The sequence below is a fragment of the Anser anser genome (genome assembly GCF_964211835.1).
Source record: "Anser anser genome assembly, chromosome: 2".
NCBI lineage: Eukaryota > Metazoa > Chordata > Aves > Anseriformes > Anatidae > Anser > Anser anser.
The window spans coordinates 106,427,875-106,447,730 of NC_139721.1; the positions used below are offsets into that span (position 1 = coordinate 106,427,875).

General features: G+C 53.7%; 1 protein-coding gene and 1 long non-coding RNA gene across 2 annotated transcripts; both read right to left on the minus strand.

Moving 5' to 3' along the window:
* Nucleotides 1–12,213: 12,213 nt before the first annotated feature.
* LOC310895715 lies at nt 12,214–17,616 on the minus strand. The gene is made up of 4 exons (XR_014580888.1): nt 17,047–17,616; nt 13,579–16,866; nt 13,266–13,386; nt 12,214–13,063 (listed from the first exon to the last, which is right to left on the minus strand). It is a non-coding gene; the product is annotated as an uncharacterized lncRNA (long non-coding RNA).
* Nucleotides 17,617–17,619: 3 nt separating this feature from the next.
* On the minus strand, nt 17,620–19,548 carry LOC310895548 (coiled-coil domain-containing protein 81-like; the record flags this gene model as incomplete). The annotated part of the gene is made up of 4 exons (XM_083827017.1): nt 19,105–19,548; nt 18,397–18,553; nt 17,717–17,784; nt 17,620–17,667 (listed from the first exon to the last, which is right to left on the minus strand). The coding sequence occupies exons 1-4, from the start codon at nt 19,210–19,212 to the stop codon at nt 17,620–17,622; spliced, it is 381 nt and encodes a 126-aa protein (XP_083683143.1). The 5' UTR covers nt 19,213–19,548.
* Nucleotides 19,549–19,856: the final 308 nt, after the last annotated feature.

A 19,856-nucleotide genomic window follows, 5' to 3' on the forward strand; every position in this document is an offset into this window, starting at 1 on the left:
TGCTCCTGCAGGCTCAACCGAAGAGTCGCCTGAAGAGCCCTTCTGGAATGTCTGGGCAAGCTAAGCGACCACGGGGCTAGAAGCAACCTGACAGCTGCCTATCCCACCCAGGCAAGCCATGCAGTGACGTTGCCATCAGAAGCATCCCCGGGTAAGCTCTTGGGTGTGTTTCAGGAAGCTAATGGGGATGAAAAGCATCTTCTCAAATGACACAGCAAAGGGCTTCTCTTCAGTGAAGCACCCAAAGAAACAACTCAGTGGTCACATGAAGGCACAAGTCAAGAATGTTCTGTGAACCGGTGTCCATCGAGTGATGCTATTCTACAGTTCAGTAAGACGCACTCTCTGCAGCAGTCCATGCCACGTACCTCTTTCCTCTGCTCAATAGCTTTGGCAATAAAGTCTACCATCCTGGGAGTCACCTGAGGAATTACTTTCTCTTCCTCTTCCTTTTCCTTCACAGAACTCCTCTGGATGGCCGGAAGCTTCCTGCAAAGACACAATGGGGCAAGGTGACCAGAGTGTGGGAGGAGCTGGTTTCGCATCATCCGCTTCCAAGTGGTGCAGCTGCTTCCGCTGCAAAAGGCTGCAGAGCCCCTGAATGCTTGATCTGCTCTCTGTCACGTCTCTCCGAGAGCTGGAAACAGCCCGGGTGGTTGAGCCCAGCCCGGACCAACACTCGATAGTGTCCAAAAGATGCTAGGAGAACACCTGCACTCCTCCACCATCGCTCCTGGGGAAGTCTCTTCAGACTCGAGACACTGTGCTCATTGCAGTCTGAGGGAAAGCAAGAAAGACCTCCCAGTCCTGCAAGGAGCCGTTGCCATTAGTTACCCAGCTAAGAAGTGATGCTGCAAGATGCTTGCCATGCAGCAAGAAATCGCAAGGTAGTGGGAGATGGGATAGCTGCACTTTGAGTTCGTACAGCTTCTGCGTCCAGGAGAAACTGCACTCCTACAGAGACAAGAGCAGGGCAGCAGCCACATTTGTCTCTCCAGGAGTCCCACCTGGCACGACGCTCTGTCTGCTCAGCTTTCTGACTGCTCTCCGGCTTTACAGTCAGGGCGGGTAACCTCTCTGGAGCAAGTGTTGCTCGATGAAGGAGGCGCTTCTTGGGAAGATCCTCTGGAAAGAAGAAAGGAGACAACTTGAGTAAAGCATCTCTGCTGTTGTGGTAATCGTGCGCCAATTCTGTCCCAGTTCCAGCAAGAATGGCATGCAGATCAGCTCAAGCCTGTGGCAACACCATTGGCAGGGGTCATTTTTGTCCCTTTGGAGCCATGTTTCCTGGGACCTCGTAGGCCTTTTCTGACACTCTCCATCTCTTTCTTCCTGGCTATAGTGCACCGTTGTTTCCTGGGCAATACCGTTTTGACGCCCTTATCTCCCCCGTGTGCTGAAATGGGGGACTCCCTGGGAGATGCCCATGCCCTCAAAGAGTCATTCTGGGGTGGGGAATCGCTTCGCACAAGAGGAGACGGCTCTTGCATCTGTTGATCGGTCCCACGCACACACATTTGCTACAGAGGCACGCTCACAACAGAGGCATTGTTTGTGAGGCATCTGAGAGCATGGAAGGAAGCAGGGTCAGAGCTTTCCAGGGTTTGCAGCACAGGCTGGGGAGTGGAGGCCACAGGAAAGGTGTCCTTCAGCACTCGCAGTGGACGTTTGTGGTGCAGGGCTGTCGCACAATCTTGTTCCACAATGGCTTGCTCGAGCTTTCCCACCATGGGGATAGAGTCACAGGAGGTGTCTCAGGCTCCTCCAGGCACTCTGTGGTAACCTCGGCCCTAATCCCCTCCAGACAAGGAGGAAGGAAACCTACATGCCCCTACAAGTGACCCATGGGTTCCTTACCTTTCTTGACGCTCTCTCCTCCTTTTGTCCAGCCTTGTTCTTTGCTGGGCTTCACTTGTCCGATCAGACTCACTGCCCTTTGATCTTTGCTGGGCTTCACTTGTCCTCTCAGACTCACTGTCCCCGTTGGCTTCTTAAGCATGCTCTCGTGCTTGTACCTGGAAAGAAGAGCACCACGCTGAAGACAGGGCACTGTGCCAATGTTCTCCTGTCCCTGCTGTGAGCATGGCTGACCTCGCAATAATCCTGCCTGCTGCTTCAGGGGAAAAACTTATTCCTCTCTAACTCATAGTACCATCCAGCGCATAGCTACCTCTCACTCATAGCTCACAAAGCAATGTGGAACCCCACCAGACTCAAGCTCCGGTTTGGACATGGAACTGTTCCTCCTCTAGCCCGTGGGCCCAAGCGGAAGGCAGTCTCGCTCACAGGAGAAAAGAAATGGTGGGAGCATGCTGATGGAGAACGAGCCCAAAAAACTCTCCATGTCTATAGCAGCGCAGTCGTCTAAAGCACTTCTGCTGTCCCACGTTTCTCCACGGAGTTCCCTGCAAAGCAGTCCTCCCAACACTGAAGAGTACCGTCACAAGCATAATCCACAGGGCCCGGCAAGGCAGCCCTCCCCCGCAAGCATGAGCTGAGAAGCCGATCTCTTTCTCTGCTGAGAGCAGCAGGAACAAGCTTACTCACATTGGAAAGACAATGACACGTTCAGAAGCGGTCTGAGAAGCAGCGGTGTCGAGGTGAGAGATGACAGAGTTGTTCATCTCTGGCATCTGCAATAGACAGAGACAAGTGACAGGCGATGGGGACACTGACAAGGGCTGGCTGCTTGGTCCAGCTTAGCCCCACCGAGAGCTGCCTAAGGGCTCCGGCCTCAGCAAGCCTTGCTCTGCCTGCACCTCCGCTCCCTGCCCAAACGCTGGGCTGAGCAGCGATCTCCACTGGCACGCTAGCCTTTTGCCAAAAAGCAAGGCCTCTCTCGGGGGGGTCTCTTGCAGAGCCAGGCCCCTGCCTGCAAGGGAAGAGCTCTACAGAGTCTGCTTTCCTGCAGACCACGAGGAGCCCAACTGGCTGAAGAAGCACGACAGGCCAGGAGAAAGCAGCCACCCAGTCCCTGGAAGGCACTTCAGAAGAACCATGGGTAGTGCTGGGAAAATGAAAATCCTACCCTGAGAAGAGCTTGCAAAGCATTCGTTGTCCCATTCAGCTTTTTCAGAAAGTCTTCATAGAATTTCATTTTAACATCCTTGCCCTCGATGATCAGCATGCCAACGTCTCTCCAAAGGAAGGCAACGTTCTGCCTGTCCTCTATGCAGACACAGAAGAGACGCGTGGTCCTTTCTATGCAAAGCCGCACTAAGCTCTCAGAGACATTGTTTTCTGAGGCGATCTGAGCATACGGCAGTTCCTCAAAATGCAGGTGGCCTGGAAAACAAGGGACAAGGAGCACATGCACTTAGAGAGCTGCTAAGCTGGCTAAAATCAAAGGTCAGAACTGGCAGGAAGCAGATCCCTGACTGCAGGATGAGGCGGGGAAAAAGGTGCTAGGACCCATGGCAAGCTGAATGGTGCCAGGCCATGGCAGTCATGTCCACGCACGGTGTGCTCCTTATCATTAGACAGGAACGCTCCGATTCACGGACCCAAGCTCCTGGTGCCTGCTTTTTCTGCTTGCAAAGAGGTGTTGAGAGCCAAGAAGAGCTCTGGCATTTGCCTGTACGAGGCCTAGTACAGCAGAAGGTGGGAGCAAGAGTTGAAACACCATGGGGCAAGAAGACACGTTTCCAATAAAACTGGAGTAAAACCTCTTGTTGAAGCAGGTCAGAGTGTGCTGTTATGCTGCACTGTCATCTGGTGATTATTTAAAGCAGTTAGAGAGACTGGGTCCGTTTCACACCAGGCTCGCTTTGACGAGCTTTTCTCAGGCTGCGCCAGGAGTTTGGTCCTCGGCTGCGTCACCGGTGGACAGCAGAGCACAGCTCTCGCATTCTGCTGCAAGGGCAAACACCTCTTTCAGTCCTCAGTCGTCCTACCTGGAACGTCTATGTAGTCGTATCGGAGGTCATGGTTGTGCACAATAGCCTTAGCCAGATGAAACATGGGTCTCTCAACAGTCACGATGTCATTTTTCTGGCTGGCTACTTGCTCTGTGACAACTGTGAATGTTCCAAGACCAGGAATGCGGACAGCCTGAAACAGAAGAGGGTGGATCAGAAGAAGCTTTGCAGGGACAAAGAGATGACTTGCCAGAGAGCGGGGAGGGAGCTTTGTGCCCTGTCCACACCTGAGGTACAACTCAGCAAGATGGGTTCCTTGGAGAGCTGGGAGAAGACGTAGAGGGCCTGGACTTTTCCCTCTCACCCCCCTTCCCCAAGGAAGAGCCAGGTAGTGCAGGAAAAGCCGACACACGTCCATTGGCTCACTAAGATACAAGGGGGCTTCCCACACTTGGAACGACCCTTGAAGTAGTACCCCGGCCCAGTTCGGTAATCAGCTCTGGCAATGGGGGACTCAGGAAGCCCCAGGAAAAGTCCAGCCCTTTTTCTGAAATCCGAGCCTGGACCTCACAGTACATCTGAATTGACAGCGGAGCTAGTCCGTGGCCCAGCAGTGCATTACTGAGGCCTTCTGGGGCATTGGTCCTGCTTCCAAAGGAGGGAAGAATAACTGCACTCAATGACAAAGGGCTCTCATTGCTTCATGGAACATCAGGGTGTGAGGGAAGAAGAGGCAAGTCCCACCTGGTGGAGAGCCAGCTGTTGACTCAGGTAGTAGGATGCGCTGGCCCAAATCTTAGCGAGCTCTGGAAAACCAAGGAAAAGACATGTCATGCTCTCCGACGGCAACATTAAAGCCACTTAGCACACAGCTATCCAAGGACCGATGCATTTTGAACTCTTCAGCTGCATTCTCTAGAGCCCAGCAGAGGCTGCAGGACTCCTCAGGCTGCCCCAAAGAGGGCTCCTTGCCTTTCAGGTGCAGGTCTCCAGGTGTGACCCACCCTCAAGGCCAACCTGGCAGTGGACTGTGGCACCAGTGAGGGCACGGTGCTGTGCTCCGTGGGACTCTAGAAGGCTCAGGGCAGGCCCTGGTGTGTCCCCAGCAGGGAGCAGCTTCCCCTTGTCCCCTGTGTATTGACGCGTGTCAGCAAAAATGTGCTCAGAAAAGGAGGAATATATCAGAGAGCGCAGAACTTAGCGGTCTCACATAAGATGTCCCAGAGGCAAAGCTACCTGTTAAAAGGATGTTACGGTTTGGCAGAGGAGAGGAGTGGGGAACATATGTAGCCTGCTTCCTTGTATCATTCTTGGGTGGTGTGGTGGTTTTACTTGGGTGGGCAGCCAAGCTCCACTCTCTCACTCCGCCTCCTCAAAGGGAAAGGGAGGGAAAATACAATGCAAAAGGCTCAAGGATTGAGATATGGACGGGAAGGTTGCGCAACTATTATTGTGATGGGCAAAACAGAGTCAGAGTAGGGAGATATTAAGTTTCATTGCCTGTTACTAACAGTCCACAGAAGTGAGAAACAAAGGAAAGAAAACAAAATCGCCTTCCACCCATCCACCCTCTTCCACCTCCTCCCCACGAGCGGTGCAGGGGAACGGGGGTATGGGGGTTGTGATCATTCTATAGTACTTTGTCTCTGACGCTCCTTCTCAGTCACTCTATTCCCCTGCTCCAATGTGGGGTCAGTCCCACAGGATGCAGTCCTTCCCGAACTGATCCTGTGTGGGCTTCCCACAGGTAGCAGCTCTTCAAGAACTGCTCCAGATATGGCTCCGTACCACGGGGTCCATCCGTCAGGAGGACACTGCTCCAACCTGGGTCCCCCACAAGCAGCACCTCCCCCCAGACTCCCTGATCCTGTGTGGGCCCCTCTCCACCGGCTGCAGCTCAGGCCCGGAATCTGCTCCAGTGGGGGTCCTCCACAGGCCGCAGCCTGCAGGGGGGGCAGCTTCTGGAGTCTTCTCACAGAAGCCACCCCTACAGCCCCCTGCTAACAAAACCTTGCCATGGATACCCACTACATGTGGCTTTGAGGGTGCTCAGAAGAGCTGTATTTGCTGTCATTTCTCTGTCGTGTGCTCTTTGACTGAAGTGAATGGGGTATATTCAACCTCAGTCAGCACATTCTACTTTTGCCACTGCTCTTTTCAAGTAAACAGTTTTGCAGAAGTACTACCGTTTTGGTCTGCTTGAGGCAGCGACGAGTGGCAGGAAATTTGCCATTTCTTTGGGGCAAAGCCTATTTCATCAGAGAGTTTGATATGCTGCGGATGTTGTGGTAATAAAACTCTCATAAGGAATGACTCTCTCAATAAAAACAGGTGTATCTTTTATGTTTAAGAATCTACCCTATCAACTGACTCTTCTGCAGTTGCATACAATTGTCCTTCGGTAGCGGATCTCCCCCAGTCTTTTACTTCTAGTCATGGAAGTGGACAGAGGAGCTTCAACACGTGTGTATATGCAGATATATGTGCAGCTTCTCCACGTCGCACCTCCCAGCACAGCGACGCTGCACAGCCCACAGACCCCTCCGGCTCTTCCAGCCAGCCAGGAGCTGAGGGTGGGCAGTGCCCACTGCCAGGCAAGGAGCAACCCTCAGGACTGGCAACTTCTGCCTGGGGTGCCGTAGGGAACACAGGGGCTGGGTCAGGAAAAAAGCCCCGAACCCCGGCTGCCAGGTCGGTCCCTCAGCCCTTTGGCATGGTCAAGGAGGCCCTTTCCTGCAGACACCAGGCCTTCCCAGCCACCCCCACTGGCCTCAGGGGATCCACACCAGTTTTCAGAGATGTCATTGAGCCTGACAACCCTCGTGAAATTGGGCCTGAAGGCCTTACCAGAATTTAAGAGCTTCTCAATTGTTGGAGGGAAGCAAGGTGCTGAGAAGAGGTATTTTGCCATCTCAGTTCCACCCCTGCTGTGGCCTCTCTTTCCACCTTCTCCTCCTCACTTCAGAGCAGCTCCTCCAAAGCAGAGCAGTGGCAAGAGCAACTCCCTGGAGAGTGCCTGGAGTCCCCTCGGCCTCTCAGGGACAAGTGGGAGGACGTGTGGCGGCCCCAGGTTAAAAGGTGGCAGTCACCATTGTGAGGTGGGACTGTCGCACTGTGACCTCAGACCGTGTCACAGAGGGGCTGCAGCGCCCCTGCCCAGGCGCTGCCCAGGGGGGACCCTGTAGCAGGTAGGGGCTGCAGAGGGCATTTGGGGGAGCTGCCGCCACCTCACTGTCTCCTGACCATGAGGGCTTTCCCCAGGCCAGAAGTGCTCATGGGCTGTAACGGCTGGTGGGTTTCTTTCCCCAAAACCAAAAACCAGAAAGCAAACTAGACCAACACACAGACCTGACAAAAGAGACATGGAGACAATGAGAAGAAAGAAGCCTCCCAGGCACACTAATTGACAGCCTATGGAGAAACTACAGGCACCACAGGTGGGGCTCTGCTTTCTGTCCTACAGCCATTAGGGCTGCCTGGGCCAAGGAAGCCCCACCAGATGAACATCTCACCTTTCGAGCAACGTTAAGGGGGATGTTTTGTGGAAGGGGCCACCTGTCTTTTCAGCTGCTCACTGTGACAGTGCCAGGGAGCCCAAGGAGCCCCTCAGATGGGACGTGCAGGATGAGCAGTGCCACTACCAGCACCGCGGCAGCCCCTCTGCAGCCAGAGCCCCTCCGGACCATCGGGGAAGTGCCTTGCTGCTGCCTGCAGGGGTCTGGGTCCCGCTGCAGCTGCAGCCACTGCCACTGCTGGCCTGGAGCACCCGCAGAGCCCAGGCAGGGTGTGGGTGCCCAGCAGCCTTGGGGTGCCTTCCCTCCTGTTGCACAGCCCGCTCTCAAGCCTGCTGCTGAGAGCATTGTCCTGACCCAGGTGTCTGGAGAGGAGCTTTTGGAGGTCTGCTCATCTCCCCTGCGCTCCTCCCAGCCTTTCTGACAAGGAGGTGTGGAACAAAAGGCCCCTCAGGGACAAGTGGGAGTGAAACTATCTACCTGACTGAAAAAGCTGCTCCCGCGGCACAGCATGGTGCCTGCACAGCTCTGGGTACCCCTGGCAGTGCTGGCCTGGGCACCCCGGAGCACCCTGGCTTTGCAAGCCTCCGGACAGTTTTGACCGGTGAGGGGACTGGTGCCCAGAGCTGCCCCAGGCAAAAGCCTGCTTCTCTTCCTCTTCCTCCTGTTCCCTGCAGAGTCCCTTCCAAGCAGGGATTTGCAGCTGCAGCAGGGCATGCGGCGGGGACCAGCCAGCAGCGGGAAGTGTGCTGGCCACCAAGAGCAGAGCTGCAGGCGAGCAGGTACAGCTTTGGCCTCGGGAGAGAGCTGCCCTGGGAGCCGGACTGACAGTCAAGCTCTCCCTCCCATGCTGGCCTTTCCCTGCTCCACCAAAGTTCATCCGCTGCAAAGTGCAGGGTGGACAGCCACCAAGGAAAGACCCGGTGTGTTTTGGAAACAAAGCTTTATTGAACAGAATGAAGTGCCGCCATTAGCAGCCTGGATGGCCTCGTGGTCTGTGGTTTGTAGTCACGGAAATAAAAGAGCTTTACTATGGGATTATATCCAAGAAGTGGTCTTTTTAATCTAATTTACAACTCAGTGGGTTAGCATTTTCATGGGGCTGTGATGCTAAAAATGTTGCCATGGACTGCAGAGAATCGCATTTTGACATTTTTTCCCTGGATGATCAGCATGGCAATGTCCCTCCAAAGGAAGGCAACGTTCTGCATGTCCTCTGTGCAGGCACGGAAGAGACGCGTGGTCCTTTCCATGCAAAGCCGCACTGCGCTCTCAGAGACACGGATTCCCGAGGCAATCTGAGCATCCGGCAGTTGCTCCAAATGGCGGTGGCCTGGAAAACAGGGGAAGAGGAACTCGTGCCCTTAGAGAGCTGCTACGCTGGCTGAAATCAGAGATCAGAATTGGCAGGAAGAAGATCCATAACTGCAGGATGAGGCATGGAAAAAGGTGCTAGTCTATGGCAGCCATGTCCACACACAGTGTGCTCCTAATCATGAAAAGAAAGCACCCAACCACAGACCCAAGCTCCTGGTGCCACACAGGGTCCTCGGCCAGCTGTGCCAATGGAAGCAGCAACTGGAAATCACAGTCTTGTGGTCAGTGGTCAAGAGCTTTAACATGGGAATATATCCAAGGAGCAGTCTATTTTCTCTACCTTACAACTTAGTGCTTTAGGTTTTTCATGGTGCTGTGATGTCTCATAACGGTTGTCATGAAGTAAGCTTCATGCTCTTCCAATTACATTTTAAAATAGAGAACAGTTACAGTGAGCTTCACTTACAGTCAGGAATGGCACATTGGAAGGACACATGCACTGCCCTGGATAATCCTGGAGAGCTTGACAGAAGCCAGATTGTTCATTGACCTTGTGTTGTGGTTTAACCCGGCTGGCAGCTAAATACCACACAGCCGTTCGCTCACCCTCCCCCCTCCCTCTCTGGGATGGGGGAGAGAAACGGGAAAGTGAAGCCGGTGAGTTGAGATAGAGACAGTTTATTAAGACAGGAATATAATAATAACAATAATAATAATAATAGTGATAATGATAATAGTACTACTACTAATAATGTGTACGAAACAAGTGATGCACAATGCAATTGCTCACCACCCGCTGACCGATGCCCAGCCTATCCCCCGAGCAGCCAGCCCCCCACCCCGGCCAGCCACCCCTATATATTGTTTAGCATGACGTCAGATGGTATGGAATACCCCTTTGGCCAGTTTGGGTCAGCTGTCCTGGGTCTGTCCCCTCCCAGCTCCTGCTGCACCCCCAGCCTGCTCGCTGACAGGACAGAGCGAGACGCCGAAAAGTCCTTGGCCTGGTGTAAACACTGCTCTGCAACAATTAAAACATCAGCATGTTATCAGCGCTCTTCTCATCCTAATCCAAAACATAGCACCCTACCAGCTACTTTGAGGAAAAATTAACTCTGTCCTAACTGCAACCAGGACACCTTGCTGAATATTCCTTGTCTTTTTCCCAAGGAAAAGTTCTCTTGAGTGGCAGTGACATCTGGGACATTCGCTCACAAAAGATTCCCTCAAAGGAAAGGAAACGTATGGCATCCCAGTCCTCCGTATCAGTCAAACTGGTCTTTCCATCTTCCAGGTCACGGGACTCAAGTATGTCACTGCCCTAAACTCAATCACTCAGCCTAGCAGATTTCAAGAAGCAATGGGAAATGCAAGACGTGATTTTTCACATCTTCCTGCAGTTTGGCTTTGCCTAAAGCTTTCCGCACTTTCCCTACACGTGTGACCTAAAATCAGTATTTCATTGGTCACTAACTTGGAGTTGCTGCTGAGCTTTCTGCACTGCTGCTAGAGTTTTTGGTACTGCTGTGCAAAAGCAACATTGCTAATGTTGTATCTTACTCAGCTGCTGTAGTGCACTTATTCACACAGAATCACAGAATCACAGAATATTAGGGATTGGAAGGTACCTTGAAAGATCATCTAGTCCAGTCCCCCTGCCGGAGCAGGAACACCTAAATCATGTCACACAGGAACACGTCCAGGTGGGTTTAGAAAGTCTCCAGAGAAGGAGACTCCACAACGCCCCGGGCAGCCTGTTCAAGTGTTCTGTCACCCTCACCGTAAAAACGTTTTGTCTCATATTTAAGCAGAACCTCCTACACTCCAGCTTGCACCCATTGCCCCTTGTCCTGTCATTGGATGTCACCGAGAAGAGCCTGGCTCCGTCCTCCTGGCATTCGCCCTTTACATATTTATAAACATTAATACGGTCACCCCTCAGTCTCCTCCAAGCTAAAGAGACCCATCTCCCTCAGCCTTTCGTCGTAAGGAAGACGCTCCGCTCCCTTAATCATCCTTGTGGCTCTGTGCTGGACTCTCTCAAGCAGTTCACACAGATTACATAGGTTACCTCTTTCTTCAGTTTCATTTAAATATCAGCATTACTGGAAGCAATCTGGTAACTAAATATCTAGCAATCATTTTCAAGAAGTATTCCAGAAGATCGTGAAGACAGGCTAATATCCAATTGCCTGACAAGACTCTTAAAGACATGATCTCCAAGTTGATTGATACTTCTCCTCCTGATCATTCCAGGCCAGTAGAATGCCTTGGTTCCGCAGCAGCTGGGAGAAAGAAGACAGCTTGCCTAGAATCCTTTCTCTTCTTTATGTACTTTTGATTCTAGACTGCTCAGAGTTAGTTCTAAAGGAGACGGATTTTTTTGCTCAGTCAGCTGACATCCATCTCTTAGATTTGCTTTGCTAACCTGGGTCAAGGACACCTTTGTCAGGCAACGAAGAGCTTTATAGTTTTCCCAGGTTTATCAATGGGGATTTCATCTCTCCTTTCTCCATTAAGCAAAAAACAATTAATTTCCTCAATAATTTAAACAACAGCAATGTCTTTTCCTCCTCTTCCTCTTCCCCTTCCTCTTCCCCTTCCTCTTCCGCTTCCTCACCAAAGTTGTAAGTGCCCATCCACTCTCCCAGTCCTCAACTTTTAAGGTTTCAATTAATCTTAACTTCCTGACTGAAAAAACGTCCTCACCATAAGCTTTCCTCCCTGTTTCCGCAGCCATAGTTCCTGCCTTGGATGTCACTGTCCCCACAGCCCATCACGATGCCTGCACAGCTCTGGGTATCCCTGGCAGTGTTGGCCTGGGCACACTGGAGAGCCTCTGCTTTGCAAGCCTCTGGACAATTTTGACCTCCAAGGGGACTGATGCCAGGAACTGCCCCAGGCAAAAGCCCGCTCCTCTTCCTCTTCCTCTTCCTCTTCCTCTTCCTCTTCCTCTTCCTCTTCCTCTTCCTCTTCCTCTTCCTCTTCCTCTTCCTCTTCCTCTTCCTCTTCCTCTTCCTCTTCCTCTTCCTCTTCCTCTTCCTCTTCCCCTTCCTCTTCCTCTTCCTCTTCCTCTTCCTCTTCCTCTTCCTCCTCCTCCTCCTCCTCCTCCTCCTCCTCTTCCTCTTCCTCTTCCTCTTCCTCTTCCTCCTCCTCTTCCTCCTCCTCCTCCTCCTCCTCCTCTTCCTCTTCCTCCTCCTCCTCCTCCTCCTCCTCCTCCTCCTCTTCCTCTTCCTCTTCCTCTTCCTCCTCCCCTTCCCCTTCCCCTTCCCCTTCCCCTTCCCCTTCCCCTTCCCCTTCCCCTTCCCCTTCCCCTTCCCCTTCCCCTTCCCCTTCCCCTTCCCCTTCCCCTTCCCCTCCCTCTCCCTCTCCCTCTCCCTCTCCCTCTCCCTCTCCCTCTCCCTCTCCCTCTCCCTCTCCCTCTCCCTCTCCCTCTCCCTCTCCCTCTCTCTCTCCCTCTCCCTCTCCCTCTCCCTCTCCCTCTCCCTCTCCCTCTCTCTCTCCCTCTCCCTCTCCCTCTCCCTCTCCCTCTCCCTCTCCCTCTCCCTCTCCCTCTTCCCCTTCCCCTTCCCTTTACGCTTCCTCTTCCTCCTCCTCTTCCCATTTCCCTTCCCTTTCCTGTTCCCATTCTGCTTCCCCTTCCCATTCCCGTTCCCCTTCCCCTTCCCCTTCCCCTTCCCCTTCCCCTTTTCCTTCCCCTTCCCCTTCCCCTTTCCCTTCCCCTTTCCCTTCCAATTTCCCTTCCCCTTCTTGTTCCCCTTCCCCTTCCCATTTCCCTTCCCCTTCCTGTTCCCCTTCCCATTTCTCTCCCCATTCCCGTTCCCGTTCCCGTTCCCATTCCCATTCCTGTTCCCCTTCCTCTTCCTGTTCCTGTTTCCCTTCCCCTTCCCGCTCCCATTCCCATTTCCCTTCCCCTTTCCCTTCCTCTTCCTTTTCCCTGCACAGTCCCTTCCTAATCAGGGATGTGCAGCCAAAGCAGGTCATGCAGCCGAGGACACGCCAGCAGCAAGAAGTGTGCTTGCTACCAGCAGCAGAGCTGCAGGCGAGCAGGTACAGCTTTGGCCTTGGGAGAGAGCTGCCCTGGGAGCCGGACTGACAGTCAAGCCCTCCCTCCCGTGCTGGCCTTTCCCTGCTCCATGAAAGCTCATCCGCTGCAAAGTGCAGAATGGACGGCCACCAAGGAAAGACCCAGAGAACTTTGGAGACAGGGCTTTATTGAATGGAAGGAGGTGTTGGCGTTAATAGCCTGGATGGGCAACCCTGGTCCCATTCGTGCTGCAGGGAGGGCCCTTGCTGGATGTCTCCATCTGGACCCTTCTGTGTGCCGGACGGCCTCTCCGGTCCCTTGCTGACAGGCATTGGCACTACTCTTCGCACCTGCGGAGATCAACACAAACCTCTGTAGTTCTGCATACGCAGAGACATGCAGAGCAACACTGCAAGACTGTTCAGGACAGAAATGAGGGGATCTGACGCTGGCTGGAGACAGCAGGCCCACGGTCCCTGTGATGCAGTCCCACCCCTGTGTCCAATCCCATTCCTGAATACTGTTTTGTGGACAGGAGCCCAGGGCACTTACCCGTCTTGACTCTCTCTGCCTTGGCCCAGCAGGGGGTGCAGGCTGGTGACCCACTTGCCAAAGCTGGTGGTAGCTCTGTTCCTCTTTCGCCGACCGACTCCACCGCAGCACTGCCAGCTCACTGCAAGCACACAGCGGGACGAGGTGGTGTGAGCACTTGGAGAGCGCTCCCAGACGGGGCTCCCGAGCAGGCCGCCTGCTGGGGCTGCAGAAGGCCAGTGCCAGGAAAAACCCCTCTTTCCAGCAGGGCTGGGGGAGTGGAAGAAAGGGCACTGCAAGGGAGGAAATACTGCCCGCGTCCGGGGAAATTTACCACTTGAGCTGCTCCTGCAGATCCCTCTCCGCATCTCTCTCTCCCCTTTGTTTACGGGCCACCTGCTCCACGATGCATGTCACCACCTCCCTTAGGGTCCCATGTGTCCGTGGAGAAAGACTCCTGCAGCAGTAAGGACAAAGTCTCTCTCACTGTTCAGCCGCAACACTCCTGTCTCTTCCCTCAACCAGCCACCCTTTCCCCGCAAGGCCCCATTCGGCCCCACAGCCCCTTCGATGCAGGAGGAGTTTCAAGCGTGGGCTGCTCTGGGCTGCGGAGAGGCCCCTGGCATTGGGCTCTAAGCCAGCTCAGACCCCTGGCCTTCGGCTTCCCAGGGCTCTGTAAGCGACCCCTTGGCTCAGGGGCTGGCTTCCTCGACCCACAGGTGCCTCGGCACCACTCCACTACCCCAGGCCTTGGCTGCAGCTGCTGCACGCTTACCGCTTAGGGGGCACAGGGCTGTCCTGCTGAGTTCTGGGTGGCTCTTCTCCGTCCTCGTCCCACTCCCCCATCATCCTCTCCATGAGGTCAGGGCTGGACTGCCCCGAGTCGCTCTCAGACAGAGAGCTGGGAGTTCTCTCGGGACTTCTCTCCTCAGAGGGACAGGATTCCTGCAAAGGAATTACTCTCATTACAACAGCCCCGCAGCGCTGGGCTGATGCTTCCCAGCATGCAGCCCCCTCCCACCCTCCCAGACAACCTCCAGACCACTTCTGGCAGGGACCCCAGGGGGACTGGGAAAACAACCAGCACAAGGCCATCGGTGCGCTCCCAGGGTCATGTCCCAGCACTACCGGCGTTTTGCTAAAACTCCCTCTTGGTCTCTCTTGCTCAGCAAAGGCAGCAGCAACCCACCCTGCAGTGCTGCAGCAATAGTGCTACTACGGCTTGGGTGCTAGAAGCACCTTGCAGCCTCAGATCCCCGGTGGGAAAGTGCTCCTTTAGTGCACAAATTCAAAGTACCTCGGTTGTTGGCATCTCCACTTCTCTCTTGACTTTTGCTTTGGTTAGTGCTGCGCTTCGCTGCTTGGGTTGTTTCTTTTTCTCCTCCTGCAGCTCTTTGTTCTTATTTTCCTCCTCAGCCAAGAAATTCTGAATGTGTTTTGGAAGCGTCTCCTTAATCTTCAAGCACTTATTCTGGAGGGTGACCAAAACGCAACCACAGACAGTTAGTAACGCTGTGCGGGGAGGGCTGGGGTGTCTCCCCCCTTCCTGCACTCCCTTCCACCCTCACTCAGTCTTCTGCCCGTCTGTCAGCTCAGGGTTGCTCCCATGCTCCTGCAGGCTCAACCGAAGAGTCGCCTGAAGAGCCCTTCTGGAATGTCTGGGCAAGCTAAGCGACCACGGGGCTAGAAGCAACCTGACAGCTGCCTATCCCACCCAGGCAAGCCATGCAGTGACGTTGCCATCAGAAGCATCCCCGGGTAAGCTCTTGGGTGTGTTTCAGGAAGCTAATGGGGATGAAAAGCATCTTCTCAAATGACACAGCAAAGGGCTTCTCTTCAGTGAAGCACCCAAAGAAACAACTCAGTGGTCACATGAAGGCACAAGTCAAGAATGTTCTGTGAACCGGTGTCCATCGAGTGACGCTATTCTACAGTTCAGTAAGACGCACTCTCTGCAGCAGTCCATGCCACGTACCTCTTTCCTCTGCTCAATAGCTTTGGCAATAAAGTCTACCATCCTGGGAGTCACCTGAGGAATTACTTTCTCTTCCTCTTCCTTTTCCTTCACAGAACTCCTCTGGATGGCCGGAAGCTTCCTGCAAAGACACAATGGGGCAAGGTGACCAGAGTGTGGGAGGAGCTGGTTTCGCATCATCCGCTTCCAAGTGGTGCAGCTGCTTCCGCTGCAAAAGGCTGCAGAGCCCCTGAATGCTTGATCTGCTCTCTGTCACGTCTCTCCGAGAGCTGGAAACAGCCCGGGTGGTTGAGCCCAGCCCGGACCAACACTCGATAGTGTCCAAAAGATGCTAGGAGAACACCTGCACTCCTCCACCATCGCTCCTGGGGAAGTCTCTTCAGACTCGAGACACTGTGCTCATTGCAGTCTGAGGGAAAGCAAGAAAGACCTCCCAGTCCTGCAAGGAGCCGTTGCCATTAGTTACCCAGCTAAGAAGTGATGCTGCAAGATGCTTGCCATGCAGCAAGAAATCGCAAGGTAGTGGGAGATGGGATAGCTGCACTTTGAGTTCGTACAGCTTCTGCGTCCAGGAGAAACTGCACTCCTACAGAGACAAGAGCAGGGCAGCAGCCACATTTGTCTCTCCAGGAGTCCCACCTGGCACGACGCTCTGTCTGCTCAGCTTTCTGACTGCTCTCCGGCTTTACAGTCAGGGCGGGTAACCTCTCTGGAGCAAGTGTTGCTCGATGAAGGAGGCGCTTCTTGGGAAGATCCTCTGGAAAGAAGAAAGGAGACAACTTGAGTAAAGCATCTCTGCTGTTGTGGTAATCGTGCGCCAATTCTGTCCCAGTTCCAGCAAGAATGGCGTGCAGATCAGCTCAAGCCTGTGGCAACACCATTGGCAGGGGTCATTTTTGTCCCTTTGGAGCCATGTTTCCTGGGACCTCGTAGGCCTTTTCTGACACTCTCCATCTCTTTCTTCCTGGCTATAGTGCACCGTTGTTTCCTGGGCAATACCGTTTTGATGCCCTTATCTCCCCCGTGTGCTGAAATGGGGGACTCCCTGGGAGATGCCCATGCCCTCAAAGAGTCATTCTGGGGTGGGGAATCGCTTCGCACAAGAGGAGACGGCTCTTGCATCTGTTGATCGGTCCCACGCACACACATTTGCTACAGAGGTACGCTCACAACAGAGGCATTGTTTGTGAGGCATCTGAGAGCATGGAAGGAAGCAGGGTCAGAGCTTTCCAGGGTTTGCAGCACAGGCTGGGGAGTGGAGGCCACAGGAAAGGTGTCCTTCAGCACTCGCAGTGGACGTTTGTGGTGCAGGGCTGTCGCACAATCTTGTTCCACAATGGCTTGCTCGAGCTTTCCCACCATGGGGATAGAGTCACAGGAGGTGTCTCAGGCTCCTCCAGGCACTCTGTGGTAACCTCGGCCCTAATCCCCTCCAGACAAGGAGGAAGGAAACCTACATGCCCCTACAAGTGACCCATGGGTTCCTTACCTTTCTTGACGCTCTCTCCTCCTTTTGTCCAGCCTTGTTCTTTGCTGGGCTTCACTTGTCCGATCAGACTCACTGCCCTTTGATCTTTGCTGGGCTTCACTTGTCCTCTCAGACTCACTGTCCCCGTTGGCTTCTTAAGCATGCTCTCGTGCTTGTACCTGGAAAGAAGAGCACCACGCTGAAGACAGGGCACTGTGCCAATGTTCTCCTGTCCTTGCTGTGAGCATGGCTGACCTCGCAATAATCCTGCCTGCTGCTTCAGGGGAAAAACTTATTCCTCTCTAACTCATAGTACCATCCAGCACATAGCTACCTCTCACATTGGAAAGCTTACTCACATTGGAAAGACAATGACACGTTCAGAAGCGGTCTGAGAAGCAGCGGTGTCGAGGTGAGAGATGACAGAGTTGTTCATCTCTGGCATCTGCAATAGACAGAGACAAGTGACAGGCGATGGGGACACTGACAAGGGCTGGCTGCTTGGTCCAGCTTAGCCCCACCGAGAGCTGCCTAAGGGCTCCGGCCTCAGCAAGCCTTGCTCTGCCTGCACCTCCGCTCCCTGCCCAAACGCTGGGCTGAGCAGCGATCTCCACTGGCACGCTAGCCTTTTGCCAAAAAGCAAGGCCTCTCTCGGGGGGGTCTCTTGCAGAGCCAGGCCCCTGCCTGCAAGGGAAGAGCTCTACAGAGTCTGCTTTCCTGCAGACCACGAGGAGCCCAACTGGCTGAAGAAGCACGACAGGCCAGGAGAAAGCAGCCACCCAGTCCCTGGAAGGCACTTCAGAAGAACCATGGGTAGTGCTGGGAAAATGAAAATCCTACCCTGAGAAGAGCTTGCAAAGCATTCGTTGTCCCATTCAGCTTTTTCAGAAAGTCTTCATAGAATTTCATTTTAACATCCTTGCCCTCGATGATCAGCATGCCAACGTCTCTCCAAAGGAAGGCAACGTTCTGCCTGTCCTCTATGCAGACACAGAAGAGACGCGTGGTCCTGTCTATGCAAAGCCGCACTAAGCTCTCAGAGACATTGTTTTCTGAGGCGATCTGAGCATACGGCAGTTCCTCAAAATGCAGGTGGCCTGGAAAACAAGGGACGAGGAGCACGTGCACTTAGAGAGCTGCTAAGCTGGCTAAAATCAAAGGTCAGAACTGGCAGGAAGCAGATCCCTGACTGCAGGATGAGGCGGGGAAAAAGGTGCTAGGACCCATGGCAAGCTGAATGGTGCCAGGCCATGGCAGTCATGTCCACGCACAGTGTGCTCCTAATCATTAGACAGGAACGCTCCGATTCACGGACCCAAGTTCCTGGTGCCTGCTTTTTCTGCTTGCAAAGAGGTGTTGAGAGCCAAGAAGAGCTCTGGCATTTGCCTGTACGAGGCCTAGTACAGCAGAAGGTGGGAGCAAGAGTTGAAACACCATGGGGCAAGAAGACACGTTTCCAATAAAACTGGAGTAAAACCTCTTGTTGAAGCAGGTCAAAGAGAGTGTGCTGTTATGCTGCACTGTCATCTGGTGATTATTTAAAGCAGTTAGAGCGACTGGGTCCGTTTCACACCAGGCTCGCTTTGACGAGCTTTTCTCAGGCTGCGCCAGGAGTTTGGTCCTCGGCTGCGTCACCGGTGGACAGCAGAGCACAGCTCTCGCATTCTGCTGCAAGGGCAAACACCTCTTTCAGTCCTCAGTCGTCCTACCTGGAATGTCTATGTAGTCGTATCGGAGGTCATGGTTGTGCACAATAGCCTTAGCCAGATGAAACATGGGTCTCTCAACAGTCACGATGTCATTTTTCTGGCTGGCTACTTGCTCTGTGACAACTGTGAATGTTCCAAGACCAGGAATGCGGACAGCCTGAAACAGAAGAGGGTGGATCAGAAGAAGCTTTGCAGGGACAAAGAGATGACTTGCCAGAGAGTGGGGAGGGAGCTTTGTGCCCTGTCCACACCTGAGATGCAACTGAGCAAGATGGGTTCCTTGGAGAGCTGGGAGAAGATGTAGAGGGCCTGGACTTTTCCCTCTCACCCCCCTTCCCCAAGGAAGAGCCAGGTAGTGCAGGAAAAGCCGACACACGTCCATTGGCTCACTAAGATACAAGGGGGCTTCCCACACTTGGAACGACCCTTGAAGTAGTACCCCGGCCCAGTTCGGTAATCAGCTCTGGCAATGGGGGACTCAGGAAGCCCCAGGAAAAGTCCAGCCCTTTTTCTGAAATCCGAGCCTGGACCTCACAGTACATCTGAATTGACAGCGGAGCTAGTCCGTGGCCCAGCAGTGCATTACTGAGGCCTTCTGGGGCATTGGTCCTGCTTCCAAAGGAGGGAAGAATAACTGCACTCGATGACAAAGGGCTCTCATTGCTTCATGGAACATCAGGGTGTGAGGGAAGAAGAGGCAAGTCCCACCTGGTGGAGAGCCAGCTGTTGACTCAGGTAGTAGGATGCGCTGGCCCAAATCTTAGCGAGCTCTGGAAAACCAAGGAAAAGACACGTCATGCTCTCCGACGGCAACATTAAAGCCACTTAGCACACAGCTATCCAAGGACCGATGCATTTTGAACTCTTCAGCTGCATTCTCTAGAGCCCAGCAGAGGCTGCAGGACTCCTCAGGCTGCCCCAAAGAGGGCTCCTTGCCTTTCAGGTGCAGGTCTCCAGGTGTGACCCACCCTCAAGGCCAACCTGGCAGTGGACTGTGGCACCAGTGAGGGCACGGTGCTGTGCTCCGTGGGACTCTAGAAGGCTCAGGGCAGGCCCTGGTGTGTCCCCAGCAGGGAGCAGCTTCCCCTTGTCCCCTGTGTATTGACGCGTGTCAGCAAAAATGTGCTCAGAAAAGGAGGAATATATCAGAGAGCGCAGAACTTAGCGGTCTCACATAAGATGTCCCAGAGGCAAAGCTACCTGTTAAAAGGATGTTACGGTTTGGCAGAGGAGAGGAGTGGGGAACATATGTAGCCTGCTTCCTTGTATCATTCTTGGGTGGTGTGGTGGTTTTACTTGGGTGGGCAGCCAAGCTCCACTCTCTCACTCCGCCTCCTCAAAGGGAAAGGGAGGGAAAATACAATGCAAAAGGCTCAAGGATTGAGATATGGACGGGAAGGTTGCGCAACTATTATTGTGATGGGCAAAACAGAGTCAGAGTAGGGAGATATTAAGTTTCA